The sequence below is a fragment of the Leptosomus discolor genome, chromosome 19 (genome assembly GCF_034619465.1).
Source record: "Leptosomus discolor isolate bLepDis1 chromosome 19, bLepDis1.hap2, whole genome shotgun sequence".
NCBI lineage: Eukaryota > Metazoa > Chordata > Aves > Leptosomiformes > Leptosomidae > Leptosomus > Leptosomus discolor.
In genome coordinates, this window is record NC_141409.1 from 1,948,373 (window position 1) to 1,974,318 (window position 25,946).

The window sequence follows — 25,946 nt, forward strand, 5'->3', positions numbered from 1 at the left end:
AAGGCGATGCCTGGGGATGCAGGATGGGGCTGAGCCCTGGATCAAAGACAATTCCTGATGGGGGGAGAAGATGGGTCTGATCCCGGGGACTGAGGCTACGTCCGGGGGGTGAGACGGGGTGGGAACTGAGGCAACGGTATTGCCCGGGAGGTGCAGGGGGGCAAGACAAGGCTGATCCCGGAGCAGGGGCGATGCCCAGGGGGGAGATGGGGCTGATGCCGGGGCAGGGGCGAAGCCCGGGGCGGGGGGAGATGGGGCTGATGCCGGAGCAGGGGTGATGCCCGGGGGGGAGATGGGGCTGATGCCGGGGCGGGGGCGATGCCCGGGGCGGGGGGACAGGACAGAGCCGAGCCCGGGGCAGGGGCAGCGGCGGGACCCGCAGCCCGGGGCCGGCCCCCCGCAGCCCGGCGGAGCCCGGTGTCCCGCCCGCGTGGGCCGGGGCGGCGGTGACTCAGCCGGGAGAGGCGGGCGAGGAGGAGGAGGAGGAGGAGGCGGCGGGGGAGGAGGAGCAGCAGGAGCCGCCGCAGCCGCCGCGGAGCCGCTCACCTGCCCCCGCTCCGGCCCCGCCATGGCCCGCCGGGTCGCCGCCGTCCTCCTGCTGCTCGCCCTCGGCTGCCTCCTGGGCATCCTCCTGCTCTGCCTGGGCTCCGGGGACACGCGGGGCCCGCCAGGCTTCAAGGTGAGCGGGGCCGGCACGGAGGGCACCGAGCACGGAGGAGACGGGGACAGCGGGCACCGGGGGGGACCGGGGCTACCGGGGGCTGGGGCAGCCGCAGTGCGCACCCCGATCCGCGGGATGCCCGCTGCGGGAGAGGCTCTGGCACCCAGGGGATCCCCAGGGTCAGGGGAAGCCACCGGGGCTGGGGGGGGGGGGGGATGTCCCCGAGCTGCAGGGTGGGGGTGGCAGGGAGCGGCGCCCGCCGCCAGACCCGCAGCCAGATCCCCGGCTGCGGGGCCGCCCGCCCGCCCATCCCCGGCGCCTCAAACCTGCGCTTTCAAAGAGGCGTCTTTTGGACACGGCTGAAAAACAGCGGTGGCGTGTCCGGGTGCGGCCCCCCCAGCCCAGAGCAGCCGTGTCAGCATCTGCTCCCGCCGCTCCACCCTCGTCGGGGCACCCCTGGGCACCCCAGCATCGCCCGGCGCTCCGGGGCTCCAGCTGCATCGCCTGGGCCAGCGCCGCCGGATGAGAAATGCACTTCTCTGAAAACGAGCTGCTTTTTTTCCTTTTTCGTTGTAAATTCAAAGGCTGAAAGAAGTTCCTGACCAATTCGTTGTTGGCCAAGTCCCCCAGTTGACTCCTTTTGCAGTCCAAGTCTTTTGTTTTTTTTTTTTTTTTTTAATTTTTTTTTTTTTTTTTTATGGTGACAGACTGAGCTATTCCATGGGGAGCAGGCTCTTGTCCCAGAAAATGGTTTATCCAAACCCCTCTTCTCATCCCAAGCAATTTGCTTGGAAACTTTCTGAGCCAACCTGAATGCCATATGTGTTGCCTTCTCTCCGGATTTGTCAGATGTAATGAAGATTAGGTTGAGAAAAAGAGCTGGCTTAGCCAAGATGATACTCACTGCTGTTAGTATAACAAGCAGTGGTTAACTCTTTCCCTGTGACACCTTTCTTTGCCATCCATTGCCACATGCTGGGGCATCCTGGGCAGTCCCTTAGCTGGTTTCAAAATGGATTTTGTCTCTTTGGACACAGGGGAGTTAGATGGGTCAGTACTGAGAGCCCTATGTCCAGCACTTTAGTCAGCCTGGGAAGCCTTTTCTCTTCCTGGTTCTAAGCTGGAGCTTTGGTCTTAAGCCACATGCATTTCCAGAAACTTAATTTCTATGCTTTTTTGTGCTTTTTCTCTCTGTGGTAGAGAGAAAAAGAGTAGTAGCACCTTCCAGTCTGCAGACAGCGCTGTGGTTTGGGTCTGAGCATCCCTAAACAACCACATGGGTCCTAGACCTGCTCCGCCCAAGACTGCACCACCCAGCCCGGGGACCTGGGGTCTTGCACCGTTCCTGGATGTGCCAAGCGCACATGAGGTCCAGCACAGTGCGTGCGGTGAGGTGCTGCCCACTGGAGCTCGGCATCAGTGTCCTGGTGGTGCCTGTTCTTGTGGGGCTAGCAGCAGGCAGGCACCAAGGGGTTTGCTTTTGCACAAAGCTCAGGGCTTTTATGGGGATGGAAAGCTTTGTCTTAGTCTAACTCAGCTCAAAATATGCCGACACAATTGGTGGCCTGGTTGGTCCTGCTGTGGGGGACCCCGAGCACATCTTCCCCACCCGCCAGGGCAAGACGTGGTCCTTGCTGGCTCTGTCCATGTTGGCCGCAGCTGCTGGGTGGTAGCACTGTTCACTGCTGAGCTACGGCTCCACATCTTCCCTTTCCAGTTCCTTTGCTTGGAATATAGCCCTAAAAATACCCCAGATTAGTTATCCTGCTGCCAGAGGGACTGATCGCAGGAGTCTGATGTTCCCCTTCTCTCGTGGATCCACAGTAGGGCTTACAGCTCTGCTGCCTGATGGCTACAAGCTGTTGCCATCTCTTGACAACCGTTTTTTTCCTTCCTTTGGCAAACCTCTTCACTGGCCATTACAAAGCCCGGTGGGCTCTTTCCCTGCCAGCCCTCCTGGCAGAGCTGTGGCTCCCACAGCAGAAAGAAAACCCATCACAACCCACTGCAGACCTTGGGGCCCTGTGGGTCTCACTGCCCTCGAGGCAGGTGGGATGTCGTGGGGCAGGGCTGAGCACCCACGGCACCATGGGGCAGCCCGGAGAGCCCGTGGGCTGGAGACACGTCCACAGCCGCGGGGCTTGGTGCCAGGCTGCAGCGAGTTGGGCAGTTCTCAGCATCCTCCTCCATCTCCTCCCCTGGTAGCCCTGACCAGTGACCTTGTTGCCCCGTGGCCTTCGGGGACATTACTGCCCTCTGCATCCACCCTCCAGGGGCTTCAGGACTGAGCTGACTGATGCTGTGGTGGGGCAGAGCCTGCAGGGCCACGGGTGACCCAGGAGGCAATGAGCCAGGGTGGTATGGGGACACTGTCCCAGCATGGGGCCACGCTGGGGACCCTGTGGCATCACCAGGGTCTGGTCAGAAAGTAACTGTTGTTAGACAAATCCATCATCCCTGTGCCACCAGAAGATGCTGGGCTTGGGGACTATCCTGTGGGCTGAGGACAGGGCCAGGAACACGTGTCCGAGGCCTCGCCTAGCCCTGGGGTGCCGGCAGCCGAGCGTGCCGGGACAGATGAGAGGGTTGATGGGAGCCAGACGCTGGCACAGGAGGATGCCAGGGCATCCTTGTGTCCCTCCAGCCTTCATTTCCAGCCCGCTCGTTGGCAGGCGCAGGACAGCTTGGCTGGCAGAGCTGAGGGCAGCGCTTACGCTGCAAATCCCTAACGAGATGGGATTTCGGCCGAGTTTCTCCCTCCCGGGGCTTCCCGTCTGCGTGGTCCCTGCAGACGACCTCCCTGTGCCCCCTGCGTAGCGGCGAGCCCCCAGCTCAGCCATGGCTCGTGCCCCCACAGCGGCTTGCTCTGCACTGGGTGACACAGCGGCTCCGATGCCTGGGCACAGGGTCTGGGACAGTGGCTGGGGCAGGGACAGGGGCTGGCACCATCGCAGCCCCACCGTGGGTGACCCCACCCCTGATTCCCTTGTGGGTGCTCGAGATGTATGTGTATCTTCAGGTCTGGAGGAAGGGATGGCGCCTCTCCTTCATCCCTGGGGACCCTCTTGGCCACCCAGGGCTGCCTCGGCCCCTTTGTGCACACACGCTTGTGCGCATGGCTTCCACCCACCACCGGTGCTGCCAGGGAGGATGGCTCCTCCGCAGGGACAGGCCAGGCTGCAAAACCCTGGCGGCTGGCTGGGTGCCGGGCACTCCCTGCGGCTGGCAGCGCCCACCGGGCTGCAGCGGTTCATGTTGCCGCACGTCGTTACCTTGGCTGGGCCTGAGCGTTGCTGCCTCTGCAGCCAGGGCTGGGCTACTGCTGGTCAGGGAGTTCCATCGCCCATCCCTCGCCCACAAGTCCGGGGGCTGCTGCCCATCTTTGCCTCCCCGCAGCAACGGCCTTTGCCCATGCAGAGGCCGGGATCTGAGGGGAGAGACCCCCACCCTGACCCGCAGGTGTTGGCAGCAAAAGGCCCCGGGATGTGCCTGCGTGGGGCAGCTGGTTCCACAGCCTGCACTGGCGGTGTCACCGTCACCCCAACACGACATCTCCTGGGGGGTTGCCCTGCATGCGGGGTCAGTGCCGCTTCTCGCTGCCCTGTGCGGGCGAGGGCTGCAGCTGCAGCCAGGTGTGCTCTGCTTCCCTGCGCCTGAGCAGGCAGCGCGGCTGCCCCGGGCACCCACACGCCCACACGCGTGCCCGCACGCTCACAGGCGTGCCCACGCACTGCCACGCATGCACACCCACCTGAATGCCAGGGCTCACAAACATGTTCGCACACCTACGTGCACGTACACCTCTCCCATGTGCCCCCACGTGCGTGCACCCCCACACCTAAATTTGCACACAAGTGCGTATGTCCCTGCGCACACCCCCGTGTGCACACCTGCCAGCACAAACCACACACACACCCCACACGCAGATCCACACACATGTGCATCTACACATGTGCAGCCCCCTACACATGCAACTCCCCCTCACGTGTGCAGCCCCACGCGTGCAGCCCCGTGCCAGCTCTCCAGGGGGCCGCAAGCAGGGCCCAGCCGAGCCAGCCCTGGCGAAGGCAGGAGGAAATCCCCTGAAGTGGGTTTCCACCCGCCACAGGCGCATGGGGCTTCCCCTGCCCGTCCTGGGTCTGGCTGTGTGTCCAAGCTCACGTGGCCATGTCCATTCCTGCCACGGGGTTGGCTTGGCATCCCCAGCGCTGCTCCTTCTGGGTTGTCCCCACCCCTGGTTCATGGCACCAGGTGTCCCCAGCGCTGTGGGTCATCCTTGCTGCCTCCTGCTCCAGCATTTCTTAACCCCTGCCACCCCTTAGGTATCTCCATCTTCAGCCTCGTCTCCCTCCGTGGGCTGCAGCCCCCTCATATCACCCCGGGGCTGGAAACTGCTACCGAGGTCCCAGCTGTGCTCAGCCTCTGGTTTGGGTGTGACCTGCTGATGTTCCCTTTGGGGACAGTGTTGTCACCCTGCTAACGTGATATCTGGGGTGGCATGGTGGTGGTGCAAGGGCACCGGGGATATCTGCGTGATGGCCACAAGGCACACGTGTGGCAGAGGTGGGCAGGGGGATCTGCTGGGGTTGGACTCTCTCCGGGGACCCCTCGTGGGGGTGCCAGCACCCACTCGCGAGGGCTAGGATAGTGAAGGGGACATGCCAAGGGGACTGGGGCTGGGAGCCGGTGGTGACCTGGCAGAGGGCGTCTCCTAGGACAGGCAGCTTTGCTGGGACAGGCTCAGCACCCTTTATTGTGTTATTGTGGATTGCCTGTCCAGGGGTGCAGGGGGCTCCCACAGGGCCCCAGGGCGGGCAGGCGAGGCACAGGGTGCTATGGTGAGGAGGGACTCAGGGGACACTCAGTGCCAGGGGGTGCATGGCCCATGGCACACTGGGCAGAGGAGGGGGCTGAGAGCCTCCCTGAGGCTGCCGAGGGCGCTGACCCCAGCAGCACTCAACGCAGAAATCGCCCAAACTGCGGGTCCTGCTCCCCAGCTTTGTCTTTTGGAGCTGCAAATGGGGAGGGTCTATCAGAGCCCTGATCTTCTGCGGGGTTCAGCATCGCCGGGAGCTGCTCCCCCCCACCAGTGCCACAGCACACATCATCCCCAGTCTGGCTGCGGAGGGGGATTCTCCACTGGCTTGTAGCTGTCGGCCCAGGGCATGTGGCAAGATGCTGACGGCTAACAGGAGCTGTGGAAGGCTGGAGGGGTGTCACCCGTTGGAAATGATTCCCTGGAGGAGCAGGGGTACCGCTGGCGTGGGGCCATGGGTTCACCTGGGAATGGAGGTTGCCTGTAGGCAGGGAACCCAGGCGGCCCTGCCGGTGCCCTGACACTTTATTTCTGCTGCCCAAGCTGGCCAAAACCCAACCCTGCAGCCACCCGGGCTGGAGCTCACTCTGCGGCTGGTGGGGACAGGGATGTGGACAGGGATGGGACCAGGGGCACCCAGCAGGCAGGGCTGGGGTGGTTCCTCGGCACTGGTTAGGGAGAGGAGCCGCCTGCCCCAGCCCTGGGGCTCCCCCCGGCTCCGGGACGGGCAGGCAGCAGACAGAGCCTTTCTGCCAGCCGGATTTAAGCCTCCAGGAGTTTCACCTCAGAGATGCTCAGCTGCTTCACGCTCCCCACCCGCCAGGCTCGAAGCCTCCTCTCCGACAGCGGAGCAGCTCCAGCGGGATCATGAAGGGGCCAGTGCAGGAAGCCCCGAGCCCGTGGGCAGCGTGGGATGAGGCAGAGGGGTCCACCCGGGGGTGGGGGTGAAGGCAGCGTGGGGCAGCCCCTCCCTGGGAGCTGGGTAACCTTGTTTGGCAGGAAGGAGCGGGGTTATTTATAGCTGGAGAATGGCCGAGCCATACAAGGGCAGGAGGGACGAGGTGCCTGGCTGCCCTTCTTTGGCGAGCTGCATCCCCAAGGGGCCACTCCCAGGTGTCCGTCCACCCCCTGCTGGCCCCAGGGACCAGCTGGCACGGATGCCCGCTGGCCAGCAGTGATCCTGTAGGGAGACGGGAGCAAGCAGCGGGGGAAGAGCTCAGGGAGGCCAGAAGGTCCCCATGCCCAAAAAGCCAGAGTCCCTGGGCTGTGCCAAGCGGTGTCCTGGGGTAGCCAGTATCCCTGGCTGGGGACAATGCCCACTCCCAGCCACATCCTGGGCAGGGGCCGGTGCAGGCAGGTGTGGGCAAGGCCATGCCCATGCTGGGCTGAGCAGCACTCGCCTCTGCCAGACAATGCTCCTGAAGCTGCTGGGCACGGCGCTGTCAGGGAAGGACCCGCCAGCCACTGTGGGTCTCTGAGCCCCAGTGCCGTCCCTTGGGATGGCCTGGGGGGAGCTGGGGGGGTCTCCTACTTCTAGGTGTGACCCACTGCCTCCCCCCACAGTATGGCATCGTGCTGGACGCTGGGTCCTCCCACACGGCCATGTTCGTCTACAAGTGGCCTGCAGACAAGGAGAACGACACCGGGGTGGTCAGCGAGCACAGCATGTGCGATGTGGAGGGTAAGGGCTGTTCCAATCCCTGGGGGCTCACGGCTGGTGGCAGGGTCTGTCACGACCCCTGCAGGCACCGTCATGGTGTGAATGTCCTTGCCATGCCCAGCTGCCTCCCTGGGTATTCCCCAGTGCAGTGAGGTGTTAGAAGTGGTCCAGCTTTGTTCCCAAAACCTCCCCCATCTCCCCTCAAGGCTTGAAGCCGTGCATGCCTGTGGTTTATCTTTTCCTGGCGTGCACTGAACCACCAGGAAACAATTCCGCTCCCTCCAGTGAGGAGTGTGGGATGGTTTTCCGCTCTCCGCTTAAGCAACCTTTCCCAGGCTGTCAGCCAGTTGGGGGGGGTGGTGCGGGCAGGGATATGTGGCTGGACTCTGGATGGCCTCATGCCCACAGAAACCTGCCTTTCGAACAGTCCACGAGGGGCAAAGCTGCCCACTGAGCATCTTCCCACCAAGCATCTTCCCACTGAGGATTGTCCCACCATCTGCAGGGAACAATGCTGTCTCCTCTCTGCAGGTCCTGGCATCTCCAGCTACAGCTCCAACCCTCCGGCTGCCGGGGCAACCTTGGTGCACTGCCTGAACCAGGCCCTGAGAGACGTGCCCAAAGAGAAGCACGCGGGCACCCCGCTCTACCTGGGTGCCACAGCCGGCATGCGTCTGCTCAAGTGAGTGCTTGCTCTAGCCTGGCCTCCAGGGCTGCCTGGGGAGCTCTGCCAGGCCACTCTGCCGTCTCGCCACGGGTGGCAGGGCTGGACGTGGTGAAGGACAGCTGCGATGTTGCCCGTCTGCCAGGCAAAGCTCCTACCCCTCCCAGCTGCTCGCTCTGTGTCCCTTGCAGAGCTGCTCCTGCCTTTCCGAGCACGAGATGCTCTGCAGGGCACAGCCAGCACATCCCTGGCTGAAAAGGGGCTGGCATGGGGCCACCACTAGGGTAACCCACCTGGTCTTTTTGGCTAGCTAGGAGGACAATCCCCCCGCGCCCATTGCCAGCCTGAGGGGATGCAGGGAGAATTATTACCCCCTGACAAGCACACAGAGGAGGGAATCTGCCGCCCTCACCCAGCCACGGGGTATGGCTCAGGAGGAGGGAGCACACCTCCATCCCTGCCGCCTGCCTCCCTCTCTGGCAGAGCCAAGGGGAATTAGCTGGGGGTTTTGGGGGACATCCCTACAGGTACCTGGGTGAGGCCCCACCTGCCTCCTGCCCCACGTGCCATGGCGGAGCTGGGCCCACAAGGGCTGGGCGGGCAGTGGGGGCTCTGCTCGCCGCACCCCGGTGCAGCCCTGCCACTCTGCCCTCTTGCCTGGCCCGCAGCATCATGAACCTGCAGGCTTCAGACACCGTCCTCAGCGCCGTGGCAGCCGTGCTGAAGTCGTACCCCTTCGATTTCCGGGGGGCAAAGATCCTGTCGGGGGAAGAGGAAGGGGTCTTCGGCTGGGTCACCACAAACTACCTCCTGGAGAACTTCATCAAGGTGGGCAGGGGATTGTAGCACCCAGTGGGGCCGGCTGCGGTGGCCAGGCCCTCCCACAGCTCATCACGTCCTTACACCCGCTCTTGGCTTGCTTGCTCAGCGTGGGTGGCTTGGGGAATGGATCCAGCCCCAGAAGACAACCCTGGGGGCCATGGACTTCGGGGGCGCTTCCACACAGATCACCTTTGAAACCAGGGACACCATCGAAGACCCCAGAAATGAGGTGATGCTGAAGCTGTACGGCCAGGCGTACAAAGTGTACACCCACAGCTTCCTCTGCTACGGAAGGGACCAGGTCCTCAAGAGGCTGCTCTCAAAGCTCCTCCAGGTACCAGCACGTGCTTGATGGGGATGCTGGCTGTCATCACTCCACAGTTGCCCGCTCGCCCTGGGTTTTATACAAGAGGTGTCTCCCAGCCCTGGCTCTAGGGCAGCCCCGTGGGGCCAGCTGCACACCTTTCCTAGCCAGCTCCTGGATTTTGCCCCCAACCCTCTCCTGTGGTCCCTGGGCTTCCTCCCACCCTCTCCATAAGGTGTTGCACTCCTCAGCCAGAGCCAAGAAGTCCCAAGTCATCTTGAGATGCTTGTGGCAAGGGCTAGGTGGGTGTCCTGCTGCCCAAGCTCCTCTGCATATCCCCAGCAGGGAAATTGAGGCAGGCAGGCAGCGGTGCCGGGGCTACGGCACGGCTCACGTGGCCCATGTGTCACTTCTCCAACAGGCTGAGAGCTACCAAGCAACTGTCCACCATCCCTGCTGGCCCACAGGCTATCAAAAGAGCCTGTCGCTGAGCAGCGTCTATGACAGCCCCTGCACAGACAAGGAGAGGCCAAGCCTTGCCCTCAACACCACCATCACTGTGGTTGGCACCGGAAACGGGAGCCTCTGCGCTCTGCAAGTCAGCAAGATCTTCAACTTCACCACCTGCTCCTTCTCCCGCTGCTCCTTCGATGGCGTTTTCCAGCCGGAGGTCTCAGGAAACTTCATTGTAAGTGCTGGCATGGAGCAGGGTGGTGGCCTGGCTGCTGGGTGGGTAGGTGACACCAGCCCTCTGGAATCACATGGTGACAAAGCCAGACCCCCAGCTCTACAGGGGCAGTCATTTGTGCCCACCACAATGGTTAGAGTGACTGTTCATGGCAAGAAGGTTTGATCCCAGCCTGTCCCACAGCTGCCTCCTTTCCTCCATCAGGCATTCTCTGCCTTCTTCTACACGGTGGACTTCATCCAGACCGTGATGGGGAGACCTGTGCGCTTGCCCAGCGACCTGAAGGATGCTGCTGAGGCCATCTGTGCCACCAGCTGGAGTGAGGTGGGCTCCACAGACATGGTGGGGAGGAGAGGGCTGCTCTGTGTGGGGCATTAGCCGGGCTCTGAGAGCAGCCCTTGGAGGGGGCTGAGTGTCCTGGGATGCATGGAGTAGGGGGAGGGTGGGCAGCAGGTCTCACATGGGACCAGGAGAGGCTCAGGTGGGTATGGGCAGCACCTTGGCCAGCCAGATGCAACCACCCAGAGCTTGAGGCCACAGAAACAAAGCCTAGACCCTGCTGGCTTGACCCCTTTTCTCTCTCCCTCCATGCATCCCATCCAGCTGCTCCAGAAAGCCCCCAACCTGGAGAAGAGGCTGCCGGATTACTGCGCTGTCAGCACGTTTGTTTATTTGCTCACCACCAAAGGCTACAACTTCAACAACCATTCCTTCCCCAACATTGCCTTCCAGAAGAAGGTAGGTAATGCCAGAGCACATACCCATCCCATGGTATTGTTTGGAGTTAGGCCAAAAACCTCTGCAGGAGAGACGATCCCACACCAAGAAAGAGCCAAGCAATGTGAAGGAAGATCTTGGGGAACAGGCAGGACGGGAATCCCAGTTTTTGGGTGGATCTTCTGTGAGATGGAAAAAAATGAGCGGAGCTGACTGTAGGGTGGCCATGGAGTCAGGAATATCAAGGTCCTCCAGTCCTTCCTTGGCCCTCAAGACACCAGACATCCCAAAAAACTCTTTGCTCTAGTTTGTTGGGAAGTTATCTCAGGGCAGGATCCCATCTTTGCCAAGTCTCCTCACCTCGAGTCATGGGATGGGCAGCGAGATCGGGACGGGCCCAAGCAGATGAAATCCTGCTCCCATCAGGTGAGCCCAGCTCAGCATGGGACGGTCACTGCTTTGTGCCTGGGCTGGCTGGACCCACGGACAAAAGAGGGCTCAGTGTGCTGCGGACTGCCCCAAGCCCCTCTCCTCCATTGGGCTGACAGTGAGGTGGTCCCTGGAAGGTGTCTCGAGGGCCATGGATCTGGGCTGACCAGTGTGGTAACCATGCTATGCTGTTTCCACAGGCAGGAGAAACCTCCATCGGCTGGGCCCTGGGCTACATGCTGAACCTCACCAACATGATCCCGGCAGAGAAGCCCTCTTCCCACAAAAGCATGCTGTACAACTACTGGGTCATGCTCATCCTCCTCTTTGTGGTCACGACCCTGACGTCTCTGGTGACTGCCGTCTGCCTGCTCCGGCGCAGCAAGTCCCTCGCAATCTAACAGCAGGGACAGGGTGGGCCTTGTCTGCAGGACCCGGCACCATCCTCCCTGCTGGAGTCTCCATGGCCTGAACACCTGGGACGCGGCAAGTGCTTGGAGATGTCCTCCAATACCTGATGCTGCCTGTCCCAGAAGGAAAGCCGTCCCTTTTTGCCCTCCCCTTGCTTTCAAGCTGCAGAAAGGGAGGGACAGAAGAGGACCAGTGGCCCTGCAGGAGAACAGCTTAAGTGCTTCCCAGTGCTACTCAGGGATGGACCCCAGAGCAGGCTCAGGATTTGGACGTTCAAATCTGGGGCGTCTTTCTGCCACCAGACCTGGGCTGGACTGGGCCAGTAAGTCCAGACGACAGCAGGATTTATTCTCACATGCATGGGCTGGGTGGGGAATATTACTTACACTAACCCTTACAGCTGACCTCGCTAGCCTGTCCCTGGAGCACCAGTCTTGCCTCCCGGGGAGCATCCAGAGCCCATGCTTTTGGGCTTTCTGGCCAATGCACAAACCCCAGTGACCTTCCTGAGGGCCAGACCTTCGCCTGGGCTTCCATCAGCCTCAGCACAGGGGCTTTGGGTAGGGGCTAAGCAACAACCAGTCATGGGGAGCGGGCAGCTTCCTGGGTCCTGCTCCAGCAACCAGATGCTGTGCCTTCCCCATTCCTGCGGTTACTAAGCCAGACTCGCCTTTGTCACAGCCAGAGCCTCCTCTGTCCCCCCGGCAATGGCACAAAATAACCCCATGGCACCCTGGTGCATGGCCGTGCCAGCACAGAGGTAAGGGGATCACTGTGGGAGCGGGGCTTTGTGCTGCTTTAGGATTTGAGCCCTGCATCACCTCACAGCAGGGAGCTGGGAGGATGCACCTTCATTTCCGAATCAGTGAAAACAGGGACGTGCGCACGTGCAGAAGGTTCGGTGTTTTTTTTTATAATCAGAAATAAATCTTTGTAACCACTCCTACGGCTCTGCGGGTCTTGATCAGCAACAGGCTGCTCAAGCCTGGCTGTCTCGCAGGGTAGAGTCACTTATGGGGTTACTCAGACCCAACCACAGGTCAGGCTCTGCCTGAAGGTCTCAATCACTTGCAGCCTGCCCAGTGCTGGGGCACCATCACAGCTTCGTATGCTATACCAGCCCGGAGAACCGCCCCCGAGATGGACCAAGGTGGGCTTCAAACCTCACCCCAGGCTCAGGCCCACCTGGAAGTGGAAGCGTTTCAACCAGCCACAGTTGCCAAGTTGAGGTTTCCCAAGCGCTAGAGGTCCCGTCACCCCAAAGGCGTGAGCAGTTAGCGCTCAAGCCGGCCGTCCTGCGCACCCACCCCTGTGCTCACGGCCACAGCCTCCACGTAAGGAAAACACGGAGGGAGCCTCTGCTCCCTGGGGACCGGGTCTGGCACCCAAGCCGGGCAAGAGAGCTGCCCGCAGGCTCAGCAGCGCGTTCGTGCATCACCGGCAGCTCAGAGGCCACGGCAGCACCCAGCCGCCGGGCAGCTGCGCGGGGCCAGTCCTGACTCGCCAGCCCATCTGGAAAGAGCCTTCAGCTCCACTGCGTTCCCCCGCACAGCCGAGGAGGAGCAGCTTTAGTGAGAGCTGGGGTTTCTCGCTGCCCTCCTTGCTCTCACAGGCAGCACCAGCTCCACGCCCCGCTCCGGCCGAGCTCCCAGGACGCCTGCTTGGCTCAAACCCACCCGTTCCCAGCAGCCACTTTGCTTTTGGCTGTTCCACTGGCTGCTCCCCATCTCTCTGCACAGGCCCAGTGTGATGCCAGTTCAGACGATATTCTGAGCCCCCAAACCGTTTCTTCCCCGGGCCCCTCGTCTCCTCAGCACAGGGACTCCCTCCTCTGGCGAGGCTTGGGGACCGTCTCCACCTCTCACACAGGAGGAGGCGTTTCTGCTCTCCGAAGCTGAAGAGCTGCTGCTCTGCTCTGCGAAAGCAGCTGGCTTCCAGAACCCAGGCTGGGTTTCCCCTTCAGAGACGTTCAGCTGCAGGTGAATTGGAGCTGGACATCCACTAAGAGCAGCTGGGTTGCCCTAGTCATGACTTGGAGTTTGCTGTTAGGAAAACGTGAAGAGAGGCTTCTTAACCTTCCCACGTGCCCCTCTGGACAAGTGGGATTTGAGATGGTGCCATTCCCTTGCCGGCTGGTTACAGATCTGGATGGAGAGTCTGGGACTGGCTGGGTGATGTGCCCCAAGAGAAGGCGAGCACCGCGTGCACCCCCTTTGCAGGGGCAGAGAGGACAACCCAGAGGCCGTGTGGCTGCAGGGCTCAGCTCATTCCGGCAGGTGAGAAAAGCCTTGCTGCTATAAGGACAGGGACACTGCCACCGGTCAGGCTCAAGAAACAGAGAGCAGACGGCAGCAGCTCTGCCCTCTCACAGCTTAGCCCAGACCCATCCGTGCCTGCTGTCACCTCAGAGCCCTGTGCTGTTGGATTGCGAGTGCGGTGGCCTCAGGGGGCCCAGAGCTCCCCGCTCCGGCGTTTACTGCAGGGGCTGCCTCAGGGTGACATTTGTCACCTGCACCCCAGCTCTCCCTGTCCCTCCGCCAGCCTTCACTCCATCCACAACAAGTGCTTTCAGCTCTCAACTTTTATTGCACCCCCACGTGCAACGTTCAGAGGCCACCTGGGAGGCAGCAATCCCCGCGGGGCCTCCCCCACTGATCCGCCACTGCAGGGTCAGTGGGAACAGGCAGTGCCACAGAGCCCACCAGTTTCGCAGGCGGCACAGGCACAGGCAGGCTGGGCAGGCAGGAAGGGGTGAAGCAGGACGCAGGCACGGTGAGCTGTGCTCTGCTGGCTACTCCACAACATCCCCATACTTGTTCCTCTTCACTGGTGGTGCCACGCTCTCTCTGTCCTCTGGGCTGGGCAGATTCTCTGCAACAGAAAGACCATGGACCCCCAACTAGCCCAGCGTGTTTGCCAGGGGCGGGCAGAGAAGCCCAGAGACCTGGTGAAGCCTCTTCAGCTAGGCCCAGCCTTGGGGAGCTCAGGGTACCAGTGGGAGAAAGCTGCTAGTAGCCATGGGAACCGCCCAGCAGTGGCTGTCCCGGTGCCCCTCCAGCTCTGCCCACTGTACAGAGCAACCGAGGTGCGGAGGGGTTTACTGCCTCCCTCCGTCCCCACCTTCTTCTTCCTCTTCCAGCAAACAAGCCCTTCATGCTGGCTGTTGTGAATCCACAAAGCAGGCAGGGCAGCAGGCAGAAGCGAGCGCTCCCACCCCACGCTGCCAGCCCTGCCTCAGGTACCTGCAGCGCAGGCGATGGGCCAGGAGCACGGAGGGACACAAGAGCCATGAGGTCAGGCAGGGTGCTCCAGCCACCCAGCACTGCTGCCATCCCAGGCACCTGCTCCCAACCCTTGGCCACGCTGTGCCAGTGTGGGACTCATACGGGGATTCTGGCAACGACACAGTCACCAGCTTAATTATGAAGCAGGAACAGCAAATTGTTGCAGCAGGGAAGAACCAGGCACAACAAGCCCAGGGAAAGCAGCAGGGAGAGATGTGAACGTACCTGCAGCCTGAGGCACCCTACCAGCCACGGCGAGTTCCTGTGGTGACTTGCCTGTCTCCAGGTAAATCCAGAAATCAGAGCATTTCTGCGTCTCAGCTCTGGTTACCACATAGCTGGCGAGGGACCCTGTGGCTGAAGAGACCAAGACGCTCCTGAGAGCACTGTCAGCAAGGGCATTTGCTAAGGGCAGCGGTGGGGGAAGCACCTGCCAGCTTACGAGCTGCTGCAGCTGCCTGCGAGCTGTCCCCGAGCCCCACAGCGCTGTGGGGAGCAGGGATGTGACGGGAGCCAGCGGAGAAGATCCCCCACGCTAAGGGCAAAGAGCCCTTCTGCCTGCAACGCGGCCCTGCTCCTGCCGCGACCGCGCTCACCGCGGCATCCCGCAGCCGGCCCGGGCGCGGGCAGGACACTCACCCCCGGCCAGCAGCAGGCTCCACTGCAGGCTGTACGGCACCTTCTTGTTCACCAGCTTCTGCACGGCGAAGGCGGCTCCGCTGCCTGCCGAAACGCGGGAGCTGTTACCGGCCACGGCCCCGCCCGGGCCGCCCCCCCACCCGCGGCCCCCGGAGGGAGCCGGGCCCGGCCGTACCTGCGAGGAAGGCGCCGATGCCCTTCATGAAGGCGTGGGACTGGCAGGCCGCGTACTGCTGCAGCGCCTGCGGGGGCACACTCAGTGCGGGGCGCCGGCACCCGTCCCCCGGCTCCCGCAGCCCCGGCCCCGCCGCCCCCCCGGCTCCCGCAGCCCCGGCCCCGCCGCCCCCCCCGGCTCCCTCAGCCCCGGCCCCCGGTGCCCCCCCCGCCCAGTCCCGGCCCCCGCAGGTCGCACCGGGTGTTTGGCAGCCACGCTGTCCTCCACCCGCCGCAGCCCCAGGTTGACCATGGCGGGGCCGGCGGACCCTGTGCCGGGGCCGGCCCGCAGGCCTCGCCCGCCCCTTCCGGCGCTGCCGCCATGGCGGAGCCGGCCGGGCCCTTCCACCTGCTGCAGGCCGGGCCGGGCCGGTACCTCTGCTACTGCCGCCCCGGCCCCGGCCCCGGCGGCACCGTGTAGTGAGTGCGGGGCTGGGGACGGGAGCGGGGCCGGGGACGGGAGCGGGGCCGGGGCCGGGCCGGGCTGGGGGCGGGCAGCCCCGGCGCAGCCTGAGCCGCTGCCTCCCGCAGTGTGACCGACGCGCTGGAGGTCTGGGCCGGGGAGGTGGGCGCCCGCCCGCCGCTTGGCTGCGTACGTACCGGGGCCGGGGCGGCGGGGAAGGCCCGGGCCGGGGCCGGGGCAGCGGTGGGGCCCGGGCCTGGCCCTGGGCAGGGGTTGGGGAAGGCGGTTTCGGACGTTCCCCCTCTTCTCCTCAGCGGTGCCCACCGGAGGAGCACGGCACGAAGCTCAGGTGGGTGCCGAAGCCGCGGGGACCCGGCCCCTCCGCCGAGGGTCCCCCCCTCACCCCGGCCTCTCCCGCGCAGGGAAGCCTTGGGGCAGGGGGGCGCCTGGCTGAGCCTGGGCGAGGGGAAGGCCACGCTGCGGGTGCGGGAGGAGGCGCCGTGCTCGGCCCTGGATCTCCTCAAGCTGCCCGTCGCCGAGGCGAGGAGCCAGCTCCAGGCGCTGGTGTTCGGTATGGCGGGGCGCGTCGAGAGCCTGGAGAGGCGCCTGGAAGGTCCGTGGTGGGATTTGGAAGGGGGTAAAGGCGGGGGGGAGGTCGGGCAGTTCCCTGACCCCTTCGCGGTATCGTCCCCCCCACGCAAAGGTGCCCCAAGTGATCCAGCTCAGCCGGCGATGGGAGAAGGCTGGGCCTCCCTGGCCTCGCCCCGAGGGGTTTCTCCTCGCTCATGCCAGGAGGGCTGGGCCGCGGAGGTGCTGCCTTCTTTTTCCCGTTTGGGCTGGCCGGTTCCCAGAGCTGGCCAGGGTCTGCGCCTGACCACCTCGGGCAGAAGGGATCCCGCATGGGACCAGAGGCCGCAGTGTTGTGTCTCTGTGCAGAAACTCTGTGCTGTCCCCGTGGCCAGCACCGCACCGTCAGCTCTGTGTGTGGGAGTCGCCTTGCAGAGGTCGCTGTTTGAGGGATCTAGGAAGGTCCTGGGGTAGCGGCAGCCTGGGTGGGAGTGCTGGGAGGAGAATGTAGCTCAGTTTGGCTGTGGAGGGGAGGGAGCTTGCTGGGGAGGCTTGGGGTGCTGCATGCTGCGTTGGGGTATGTTGTCACAAGCTCTGTCTCTGGTTCCTGTCTCGGCAGTGGTGGAGACAGCGGCGTCTTCCTGCAGCCCTGAGAAGAACGCTGCCCGCAGCCAGCAGCTCTTCCTGCCAGGTAGGTAGTTGCCAGGGGGCACCTCCCCAGGTCCCACGGCTTGTTCGACTTCTCTTCCCCAGAAGGCTGCTGGCCCCGTGTCCATGTGCTCCCCAGGACACTCGGAGTCCCCTCGGCTGTGGCCGCTCCCAGCTGCCCCGCTGTTTTGGTGCCCTTCCCAGCACGGAAGGGGCCAGGGCTCAGCGCGGTGGCTCTCAGGGTGTCAGGGATGCGCTGTGCTCAGGTCAGGTGCTGGGCGTCACCAGGCAGGTTGCTCGCTGGCCTCTGGCAGGGCACACTTCACTGCTCGTCCAGACTGGGGGCCGTGGCAGGTCCTTTGGGAGAGGAGGCCAGGCTTGGCCCTTCCTCACTCACCACAGATGCTGGGCCTGCCAGGCTGGGCTGCTGGCGGCTCCCCCTGGGCAGGGAGGGGCTTGCAGGACTGCCAAAGCAACTAGCTGATGTTTTGCAATCCCCATCCCACCCATCCCTGCCCGAGGCAGACCCCAGCCCCAGGAAGAACAGGAGTGCTGGCTCAGCTTTGCCAGCCAAGAGGAAGATCCCGGGAGAGTCTCTCATTAACCCTGGCTTCAAAAGGTACGTGCTGCTGGGGCAGGGCTGCGTGGAGACCCAGGGGATGCTGCTTTGTAGCTGTGTGGGAGCAGGGTGTGGGGCTTTGGGCTGTGATGCTCCCTCCATCTCCTTCTAGCAAGAAGGCACCGTCTGGAGTGGATTTCGAGGATTCCTGACCTGTGCTGCCCCGTCCCCCGATGACAGCTCTGCCGAAGCCTTGTCGGCTACGTGTGTGGCTGGTGGAGGTTCCGCTGCACCCTGGGTCTGCTGAGCTCCTTGTGCCCTGGGAGGCCCATGAGGCGAGCAGGACCCAGAGGGCTGGAGCCAGCGCCTGGCGGCCTGAGCCGATCCTCAGCGGGGGCGGGGGCGGGCAACAGAAGTGGTGACTTTATTTTCCTGCAGCTCCTCCCCGCTGGCAGGGGCCACACCTCGACCTCACTTGCCATGAATTGGTGGGGGTTTTAAAAAACTTTTATATTGCTGTGTAACGAAAAGATTGCCTGTGCTTAACTTATTGCCAGTAAAAATGATTTTAGCCAGCTGGTCTCTGGGGTCCAGGCCAGCGCGATTGCCTCAGTCCATTCAGCCTTTCCCTTGCTCAGGATCCCTGCGGCCAATTTCAGCTGAGCTTGGAGGGTCGGGGGTTCGGAGCAGTTCACTTTCCTGCCAGCTTTGTGCCAGTGAGCTGGTGGGTGAGTGGTTAGAGCCTCCCCAGCCGCCTGGAGAGCTGGGAGAATGGGCCCAGCCCTCGCTGGGCACTGGGAGGTCGCTGTGATGTCCTGCAAGGGGGAAGAGCTGCTGGGGCTGGTCACTCCAGACTGACGCTTGTCTCACTTGCAAAGCCTTTATTGATTTCTGGGAGCTCTGACCTGGCTTGGACTTGCCCCGGACTTGCCCCGCTTCACCCCCATCCCTCGCGCAGGATGATGGGGGCCAGGCCATGTCTGCCACCTGCGCCACCCCCCCCCCCCCCGGCTCCATGCCCCGAGCTCTGCTGTGGCTGTGCCGGTTCCCATCCCCTGGTGCAGCAACTTGGTGCTGCTGCCCTGGCATGGCCCTGCCCGGGGTCATCACTGACGGGTGGCACAGTGTGCCTCCGAGGGAGGCCGCAGGCAGCCCCCCTGGGGTGTGTTGCCCTCTGCGCCCTGCAGCCCTCTGCTCTGGGCACTTTTTCCTCCCCAGCTCCTGCCCTTGCCCTCGGCATTGCCCAGCTCTGGTACAGACGGTGCCTGCAGCTGTGGCCCCCTTGCACCCATCCTGATGCTCGAGGGACCGCGGGGCAGGTCGAGGGGGTCCTGGCCAGGCAGGGAAGGTGGCACAAGAGGTGAAGAACACATTTGTGGGCTCGGCCAGACGCAGATTGCTGCCGGCACCTCGGGCAGGGGTGCCAGCTGGGGGAGTTTGGGTGCACAGGGGCACAGCTCGTGCTCTCTGCCCTCCTGAGTGCATGCAGGCGGGACTGTGGTGGTTGCGGCAGGACCGGGGCAGGTGCTGGCCTGCTGCCTGACGCCGGCCCTGCGCCCCCCTGGGCGCGTGCCCGGCTCACTGCGGCAACCGGACCACGGAGCGATAGGCTTGCACGATCTCCTCGCTGTTGGGGCAGGTGTATTTGAACTCCTTGGTCTCACCGGCGCTGTTGAGGTAGTGCCAGACACTCCGCAGGTCCTTGGGGATCCCAAAGCTGCGGTAGTGCTGGCACACGACCTGCGGGCAGAAACGGGCTGAGCCCTTGCCCAGCCCCACATGCCTGCGGTGTGCCAAGGAGGGCCCCGCGGCTGCGTGGTAGAGTTCATGGGCAAGAGCCAGCCACGAAGGGTGGCAGGGGGCCAGGGGACGTCCCTGGCCCTGCACCAGACGAGGGGTGGCACCCGTTAGGGGATGCAGAGGGGAGCGAGGTCTGGGGGAGGCACTGTGCTGGGCTGGGGTCGTGGGGAGGGGGGTGCCAGGGGGACACGAGGTGTTGGCAAAAGAGCAGGGGTGTGCTGCAGGCACCCAGGGGGAGGTGAGAGCGTGGGGCCGGCAGCATCGAGGAGCCAGGGCAAGGGGAAGGGCACGGCACCTGAACGATGTTGAGCTTGGGCAGCAGGTTGCAGTCGGCTAACGTGAGCTGATCCCCATCGAGGAAGCGGCGCTGGGAGACCCGGAGCTGGGGGTCGTGGGCCAGCTCGTACTCCAAGGGGGCACTCAGGTACTCGTCCAGCTTCAGCAGGGCCCGCAGCAGGCTCCGCTGCAGCGCTGCAGGGAGGGCGGCAGCTCTGCTGTGGCCTCCTGCCAGCCTGGCCCTCTGCCCGGGCAGTGCCCGCCTGCACTCTTCCTCCATTGCCCAGGCTGGCACCTGCCCCGGCCCTCCGAAAGGAGCCCTGGCTCGTCCACACCGGACCATGTGGGGAGGGGCAGTGCCTGGAGAGACCCAGCTATGGCCTGGGGCAGGGGAGGGCTGGAGAGGCTGACCAGGCTTCGGGCTGGTGGCACTTGAAAGGTCGTGTGGGGTGTCCCCCTACCCAGCTCCTCACCTTCATCCTGGGCAGGCACCGGGTTCTTGATGAAGGTGGAGAACTTGTGGAAGATGTCGTTCCCGGCCAGGCTTGACTCCCTGTACCGTGGGACCAGGCTGGGGAACCTGCAGGGACGGGGGCACAGCTGAGGAAGGAGGCAGGGGCTGGCAGGCTTGTGTGCTGCCTGCCCGCCTGCCGCTCTCTCAGCCTGTCCTGCCCCTCTTTGGCCCCTTGTCCCCTGGCCACTGACATGGGGGGGGCCAGCTTGTCCTCCAGGAAGTCCTCGATGGTGACGGTGTCAGTCTTGGGCTCGCCGTTGTAGAGCAAAACCGGCAGCTGGGCTCCCGGCGCAAAGTCCTTCAGCACGTCCAGCGCCCTGGGGGAGGTGGGGACAGATGCTGATGCCTGGCAGTGCCCAGGGCACCACACACGCGTGTGTGTTTTTGCACACGTGTCCTGGGCAAAGGGGCGAGGTGGTGCCCCTTGGCTGCTCCTGCCTCGCTGCGTGCCCCTGGCAGCTCTGCCCTGGAAAGTGCCCACCAGCCTCCCTCAGGCAGCGATGGGCAGCTGCGGGGCAGGGTACAACAGGCTCCATGTGTCCCACAGTGCCCACCCTTCACGTCCATTCCCAAGGTGCTGGGGACCTACCGCCCCCCCCCGGCCCAGTGTGCCAGGGCAAGGCTGTCCTACCCTGCCCGTGGCCCTGGCCCCGAGGCCGGAAGCCCCTTGGGAGGGGGATGCCACTCACCTCTTCGTGTCCACGGTGGTGAGGGTGAAGGGCACCCCTTTGAGCAGCAGCACCATGAAGAGCCGCTGGCAGAAGGGGCAGTGGCCCATGCTCTCCCCATCCTCGCTCGCCTGCGGGCAGAGAGGGAGAGCTCAGCTGCCCCCGCGCCCTGGCACGGCCACAGCGGGGGCAGCGCCGCCCAGGCAGCGCCGGTGGGTGCCGGGTGAGGGTACCAGGGCACATGCCACCCCCCCCCCCCCCCAGGCTGGCCACAGGCTGGTGACCAGCACTTGCAGCCCGTGGCACCTGCTACGCCAGGCAGGGTGCCAGTCCTGGGGCCTCTGTGCCCCACCCCAGAATAGCCTGCGTGGCACAGCGGGTGCTGCTCCTGGCAACCCCAGGGGACCAGGGGACCCCAGACCGCCCCAGCCCTGCAGGGCTGAGGGGGCGTGGGCTGGGACACAGCGATGGCAGTGGCACGGGGGGGGGGGGGGGCAGCTGTGGTAGGGGCTGTGCCGGAGGAAGGTGATGGTGATGCTGGTGGCCCCTTTGCCCCCAGGTGCCATCCCAGGCGGGCCCTGTCCTGCCCTGTGCAGCTGGACAAACTGCCCCGGCCGGGCAGTGGCTGGGCAGGGCCTGGCAGGCGCAGGCAGATGCTGTGGTGGCTGAGCTGCCGGGCAGGCAGCCCTGGTTTGGGGGTCTCCCCAGTCCAACACCACAGGCTGAGCACCCGCAGCCCCCTGCACCCGCGGGGCAGGCAGCAGCTTGCTGTGCCCCGGAGAAGAGCCCCGAGCTGCCCGCTGCCCCCCCGGAGCCCCACGGCTGGGCAGGGGCAGCTGGGCCACCGCAGCCCGGGCGATGCTGGGGTGGCAGCCAGAGGCACCCACCGGCCTGGGGCACCGCAGGACCCCACGACCCCCCCCCCCCCTCACCTTGACGAAGAGCTGGATTTGGGGTTTCTCGGCCATGCTGGGTGGTGGCTGCTGTTTGAGTGGTGGCTGTGGTGTGAGTGCCCTGCCGGAGCTGCGGCCCCTCCCAGCCCACATTCCTGCCCGGGGCGCACCCGCTCCCACCCACACCTGGCCCCACGGTGCAGCCGGGGACACCCTGCCGTGGGGCCCCGGACACCCTGCCGTGGGGCCCCGGACACCCTGCTGCCAGCCCCTGTCCCACCTGGGTGACCCGCAGCATCGCCTGCTGCGGCAGCTCCTGCCTGTGCCCTGCAGGGCTTCACGCCCCCGGCCAGACCCACCACCCACCCCGGCAGATGCCAAGCACTGGGTACAGTGCCCGGTTCCCTCTGCCCGTAGCAGGCTCCTGCACCCCCACTTCGGGGCACTGCAAACCCCCTGCCCAGCCCGGCCTCTTCCTGGGCACACAGCCCTGGCATTTCTGCCCACCAGCAACCACGCAGCCCCGCTGGCTCCAGTTATTTTTTATTTAAAACGATCATTATTTTCACATTTCATCTTTTTTTTGTTTCTTTTGCTAGCAATGTACAGGCTCCTCCAAGGCGTCCCCACCCCTCGGGGTGCCCCGTGCCAGGGGCCGTGTGTGGCACCAGCACTGCACCCATGGCTGGTGGCCAAGGACGTGCAGAGGGAGGTGAGGTGGGAAGCGGGGCCAAACTCAATGAAGCGAATAGTGTTAAGGCAGTGGCCACCCCTGTCCTGGGGTGATGCCCTCCTGCTCCCACCCTGCAGCCACCCTCGGGGTGCCCCCAGGAGGGTTTGGGCCCCAGGGCTGGGAGGCCACCGCAGCCACCCAGGCTGAGCCCAGGACAGAGAGGCCACTGTGGCCACCCAGGCTGTGTGGGCATGCCACGGTGGGGGCACAAAAGCATCTCCATTGACCATCAAAAGCCACAGGGCATGGGAGTGGTGGCACAATAGCGGGTGGGGGCAGCTCTGCGGATGGGAAGGCTGGGCAGGGGGTGCCAGTGTCCTCTTGGAGCCCTGAGCGGCAGGGCAGGGGGGTGGGTGCGGGGCGAGGACAAAGCCATGGTCAGACCACAGCACTGTGCCCACCCTGGAGTGCCCCCACCGAGGTCACAGCTGGGGACCCAAAGGTGACACCATCCCCTCTCTGCCCGGTGGCAAAGGGCTAACCCCACCCTGGCTCATCCCCCAGCACCCACCCAGGAAGGCAGAGTGTGCCCAGCAAGGGAGCAGGGGGCACCCTGGGTGGGGGCTGCCCACCCGTGCCATCCACCCCAGGACCATCCAGTTTCCGGTATGCCATTAAAAAAAATATGGTCTGAAAAATCTGAAAATAGAGCTCATCTCCCCCCAATTTTTCCCCTATTGAAAATACTGTATATTGTATCACAATCTATAGCAGGTGGCATACAGGACTGGCGAGACTGGGGGGCATGGGGGCAGTGGAGGGTCAGCCCCTGCTCCTGTGCCTGAGCGGTGCCAGGGCTGGCCCAAATCCACCCCCACCCAGCAGCGAGCTGGTGTGCCCAGCAGTAGCCAGGCCAGGGCCTCCCGTCGAGCCCGTGCCAGGGAGGCACAAAGGGCAGCCGGGCACACAGAGGCAGCCCAGACCTGGGCACGCCCCAGGGAGGAGGGGGGGCTGCAAAAGCCTGGGGCACCCATGGGGTGGCTGGGTGGTTGGGGTCAGCGTCACGGGCCCTGCTGTCACCCCACCTCTGGGCATGGCTGCTGCCAGGCTGCGGGTGCCGGACACGGCCCCCATGGGTGAGCAGGCAGCAGGACCCTCTGCAGAAAGGAGGGGCACTGCTGGCTGAGGGGGTGCCCGCTGCCAGCCCGGTGATGCTGCCAGCCCCACTGCCACGGTCCATCCTCCCCTCCCCACCACCCTGGGCACCACTGCCAGGCTGTGCTGGTGCCCAGCTGGGCCGTCTTGTCCTTGGTACCTCAAGGCCACCCCACTCCCAGCTTCACAAGCCATCTTGGGGTGCAGCAACCCTTCTTCCAGTACCACCAGTGACCCAACAATAAGAAACCACTGCAGGTGGCTCCTGTACACGGCCGGACGCTGAGCAATGAGTGCCAGGGCAAGGGGGAAGAGGAGGGGGACAGAGCAAAGGTGGCCTGGCCACGGTGATGCCTTGTGGTGGTGGAAGCAGGCGGTGAGGGCAGGCAGGAGGGGCGCTGGGAGGAGGGACGCGGTTAGGGGCAGAGGGCAGAAACAGCTGGTGCCAGCGTGTGAAATACCCTGTGAAACACCCCTCTGCCCCACCACGTGCCCCTCTGCGGCGGCGCTGCTGCTTGGCCCCGGGGACGGTGCCAAGTGCCCAGCGCACGGTGGCAACACAGGGCCAGGGCTGGCAGCAGCGCGGGGTGGGCAGGACGCACCAGCGGGGCTGGGGCCCCATCTCAGGCAGGCTGGGGGTCACCGGTGACATTCCGTCGGTGACAGAAATCAATCATGGCTGAAGCACCAGAGCTCCTGTCCCTGCAGCACCAGGCCCCTCGCCCCTCGCAGTGCCAAAGGCAAACGCCAAGCCAGGGGTGATGGAAACAAGGCGAAAGCGGACATCCTTCCTCCTGCCCTGCCAGGGCCAGGCCTGGGGTGGTGCCGGTGCTGGGGGGTGTCCCCGGAGCTGAGGGTCCCTGGGGTGGGTGCAACACGGGTGTCCAACCAAAGGCACCACTCACAGGCCTCGTCTCTACCTCGAGGCGCGTGGGGCCGGCAGCACTGTCCCCAAGCCGCGTCCTTCTCTCTGCAGTCTCCGTCCATAGCACGTGCTGGCTGGGCGAGCCGGCCGAGGACGGTGGCCCCCGGCACCACGCAGCGACACTGCCCCAGAGCTGAAGGGGACAAAGGCCACCTGGCAGGTGGTGGCTCGTGAGATCCTTCCAGGCCAGTGCCATACTCGCCATGTCCTCTCTGGCACACGCCTCTGGTCATGGCAGCTCCCTCGATGGGGCAAAGGGAGGGGAGAGGCCAAAAGGGTTTGGTGGTTTCACAGGCAGGGGGATGTGGCTGCCCCCGGGGTCTCAGCACAGCGTGTCTGTGTTGAACGAGAGCTGAGCCTGTGGGGACAGAGACGGGCAGGGCTCAAGGGCTGGGCAGGGCTCGGCTGCCTGCTCTGCCCAGCACGCCCAGTGCTGCTGGGGCCAGGATCCAGCCTGGTCAGGGGGAGCTGCCACCCCTCCCAGAGAGCCTCTCTGGTCCATCTCTGGTCCCAACCCTGGTACCCCGTGGCAGGGACACAGCTGGGACAAGGGACATCCAGATCTGGGGACAATTTCTCACCCTCTCCTCCTCGAAGCTGATGAGGCCTTCGTCATCAGTCTCCAAGTCCTCCTGCTCCTCCACCACCAGGGCCCGCAGCTCCGTGGGGGCGGCCCGGGGGCGCAGCAGGCTCAGCACACGTTCCAGGGGTGACTGCAGGGTGCAGCTGGGGCTTGTCTCCTGCTGCTCCAGGTTGTCACTTTGCTTCTTGGCAAAATTCACAAACACCTGGGGGGCGGGGGGGGAAGAGGCAGGAGGCTGTGAGAGACTCCCATGAGCACTTCCACTCCCTGGCCACCCCTCACCTGCCGTACGTGCCACTGGAGACAGGCCCCAGCACATCCCTCCGGGCTGTGGCCACCACTGTGCCCCCACCTAGCTCCACCTTCCCAAGGTGGTTTCTGCCAGGCACTCTGGCACGGCCATCCCCGCCTTGGGCACAGCCACCCTCCCTGGGGACAAGCATCCAGCCATCCGCACTGTCCCCAGTCTCACATTGTCCAGCGTGGTCTGGCTGACAGAGTAGTCTTCGATGCCCAGCACGTCCACCACCTGCTCCATCTTGCTGAAGACCTGTGCTAGCGAGATCTGGTCTGACTTTAGCTGGTACTGGGCCTTGGTGTGGTGCCGCTCCTGCAGGAGACATAGAGGTGACACCCAAGCCCTCACTCCCAGCTCCCCTCCTGTCACCCCATGGGGGGTTCCACAGAAGTGACCCTTGGGGGATGAAAGCTGCTTGCACCCTGAGGCGGGGGCTGGCAGGGGACGCCACCGCAGGGAGCTCACCTTGAGGACGGCCTCGGGGAAGTTGCGGTTGAAGAACCTCACCACCTCCTTGACGTTGAGGCTGGACTTAGTGCGCACCGTGATCATGTAGCCATCGCCGAACCTGCACGGGGACAAGGGACCCTGTGAGGACCTGCCCCCCACCTGCACCTCTGCGGAGAAGGACTGAGCCCACGGGAGGGGACGATGCTCTGTGGCAGCCGCTGCACCC

General features: G+C 64.3%; 5 protein-coding genes across 5 annotated transcripts in view; 2 read left to right on the plus strand and 3 right to left on the minus strand.

The window, feature by feature from the left end:
* The first annotated feature begins 568 nt into the window (after positions 1 to 568).
* ENTPD2 (ectonucleoside triphosphate diphosphohydrolase 2) lies at positions 569 to 11,162 on the plus strand. Its single transcript, XM_086475631.1, has 9 exons — positions 569 to 679; positions 7,041 to 7,158; positions 7,669 to 7,819; positions 8,470 to 8,629; positions 8,730 to 8,957; positions 9,349 to 9,615; positions 9,820 to 9,939; positions 10,219 to 10,353; positions 10,962 to 11,162. Exons 1-9 carry the CDS (start codon positions 569 to 571, stop codon positions 11,160 to 11,162), a joined length of 1,491 nt encoding a protein of 496 aa, XP_086331757.1.
* Positions 11,163 to 13,735: 2,573 nt separating this feature from the next.
* Positions 13,736 to 15,561, minus strand: TMEM141 (transmembrane protein 141). Its single transcript, XM_086475775.1, has 5 exons — positions 15,508 to 15,561; positions 15,271 to 15,337; positions 15,096 to 15,179; positions 14,682 to 14,813; positions 13,736 to 14,043 (listed from the first exon to the last, which is right to left on the minus strand). The coding sequence occupies exons 1-5, from the start codon at positions 15,559 to 15,561 to the stop codon at positions 13,964 to 13,966; spliced, it is 417 nt and encodes a 138-aa protein (XP_086331901.1). The 3' UTR covers positions 13,736 to 13,963.
* Positions 15,562 to 15,630: 69 nt separating this feature from the next.
* On the plus strand, positions 15,631 to 18,060 carry PAXX (PAXX non-homologous end joining factor). Its single transcript, XM_086475779.1, has 7 exons — positions 15,631 to 15,728; positions 15,840 to 15,900; positions 16,026 to 16,060; positions 16,134 to 16,324; positions 16,898 to 16,969; positions 17,452 to 17,545; positions 17,658 to 18,060. Exons 1-7 carry the CDS (start codon positions 15,631 to 15,633, stop codon positions 17,695 to 17,697), a joined length of 591 nt encoding a protein of 196 aa, XP_086331905.1. The 3' UTR covers positions 17,698 to 18,060.
* Positions 18,061 to 19,063: 1,003 nt separating this feature from the next.
* On the minus strand, positions 19,064 to 21,738 carry CLIC3 (CLIC family member 3). Its single transcript, XM_086475705.1, has 6 exons — positions 21,676 to 21,738; positions 20,765 to 20,874; positions 20,267 to 20,392; positions 20,035 to 20,141; positions 19,581 to 19,756; positions 19,064 to 19,225 (listed from the first exon to the last, which is right to left on the minus strand). The coding sequence occupies exons 1-6, from the start codon at positions 21,709 to 21,711 to the stop codon at positions 19,064 to 19,066; spliced, it is 717 nt and encodes a 238-aa protein (XP_086331831.1). The 5' UTR covers positions 21,712 to 21,738.
* A 2,973-nt stretch (positions 21,739 to 24,711) lies between these two features.
* The window catches only part of ABCA2 (ATP binding cassette subfamily A member 2), a 35,403-nt gene continuing 34,168 nt past the window's right edge, over positions 24,712 to 25,946 (minus strand). The window contains exons 46-49 of the mRNA XM_086475791.1: positions 25,736 to 25,838; positions 25,445 to 25,582; positions 24,971 to 25,177; positions 24,712 to 24,747 (exon numbers count right to left, since the gene is read on the minus strand). Of these exons, the coding sequence (XP_086331917.1) occupies positions 24,712 to 24,747; positions 24,971 to 25,177; positions 25,445 to 25,582; positions 25,736 to 25,838 (484 nt within the window). The remainder of the gene's footprint in view (positions 24,748 to 24,970; positions 25,178 to 25,444; positions 25,583 to 25,735; positions 25,839 to 25,946) is intronic.

Bases quoted from the DNA above. Each gene is read 5' to 3' on its own strand.
- TMEM141 (XM_086475775.1), bottom strand. From the start codon at position 15,561: ATGGTCAACCTGGGGCTGCGGCGGGTGGAGGACAGCGTGGCTGCCAAA. The intron at 14,814-15,095 runs GTGAGTGTCCTG...TGGTCTCTTCAG, and splicing joins GAGCCTGCTGCTGGCCGGGG to CCACAGGGTCCCTCGCCAGC. The intron at 14,044-14,681 runs GTACGTTCACAT...TTTCTGTTGCAG, and splicing joins TAGGGTGCCTCAGGCTGCAG to AGAATCTGCCCAGCCCAGAG.
- CLIC3 (XM_086475705.1), bottom strand. From the start codon at position 21,711: ATGGCCGAGAAACCCCAAATCCAGCTCTTCGTCAAG. The intron at 20,875-21,675 runs GTGAGGGGGGGG...CTCTGCCCGCAG, and splicing joins AAATCCAGCTCTTCGTCAAG to GCGAGCGAGGATGGGGAGAG. The intron at 20,393-20,764 runs GTGAGTGGCATC...CACCTCCCCCAG, and splicing joins ACCACCGTGGACACGAAGAG to GGCGCTGGACGTGCTGAAGG.
- PAXX (XM_086475779.1), top strand. From the start codon at position 15,631: ATGGCGGAGCCGGCCGGGCCCTTCCACCTGCTGCAGGCCGGGCCGGGC. The intron at 16,325-16,897 runs GTCCGTGGTGGG...CTGTCTCGGCAG, and splicing joins CCTGGAGAGGCGCCTGGAAG to TGGTGGAGACAGCGGCGTCT. The intron at 17,546-17,657 runs GTACGTGCTGCT...ATCTCCTTCTAG, and splicing joins ATTAACCCTGGCTTCAAAAG to CAAGAAGGCACCGTCTGGAG.
- ENTPD2 (XM_086475631.1), top strand. From the start codon at position 569: ATGGCCCGCCGGGTCGCCGCCGTCCTCCTGCTGCTCGCCCTCGGCTGC. The intron at 680-7,040 runs GTGAGCGGGGCC...CTCCCCCCACAG, and splicing joins GGGGCCCGCCAGGCTTCAAG to TATGGCATCGTGCTGGACGC. The intron at 7,820-8,469 runs GTGAGTGCTTGC...CCTGGCCCGCAG, and splicing joins GCCGGCATGCGTCTGCTCAA to CATCATGAACCTGCAGGCTT.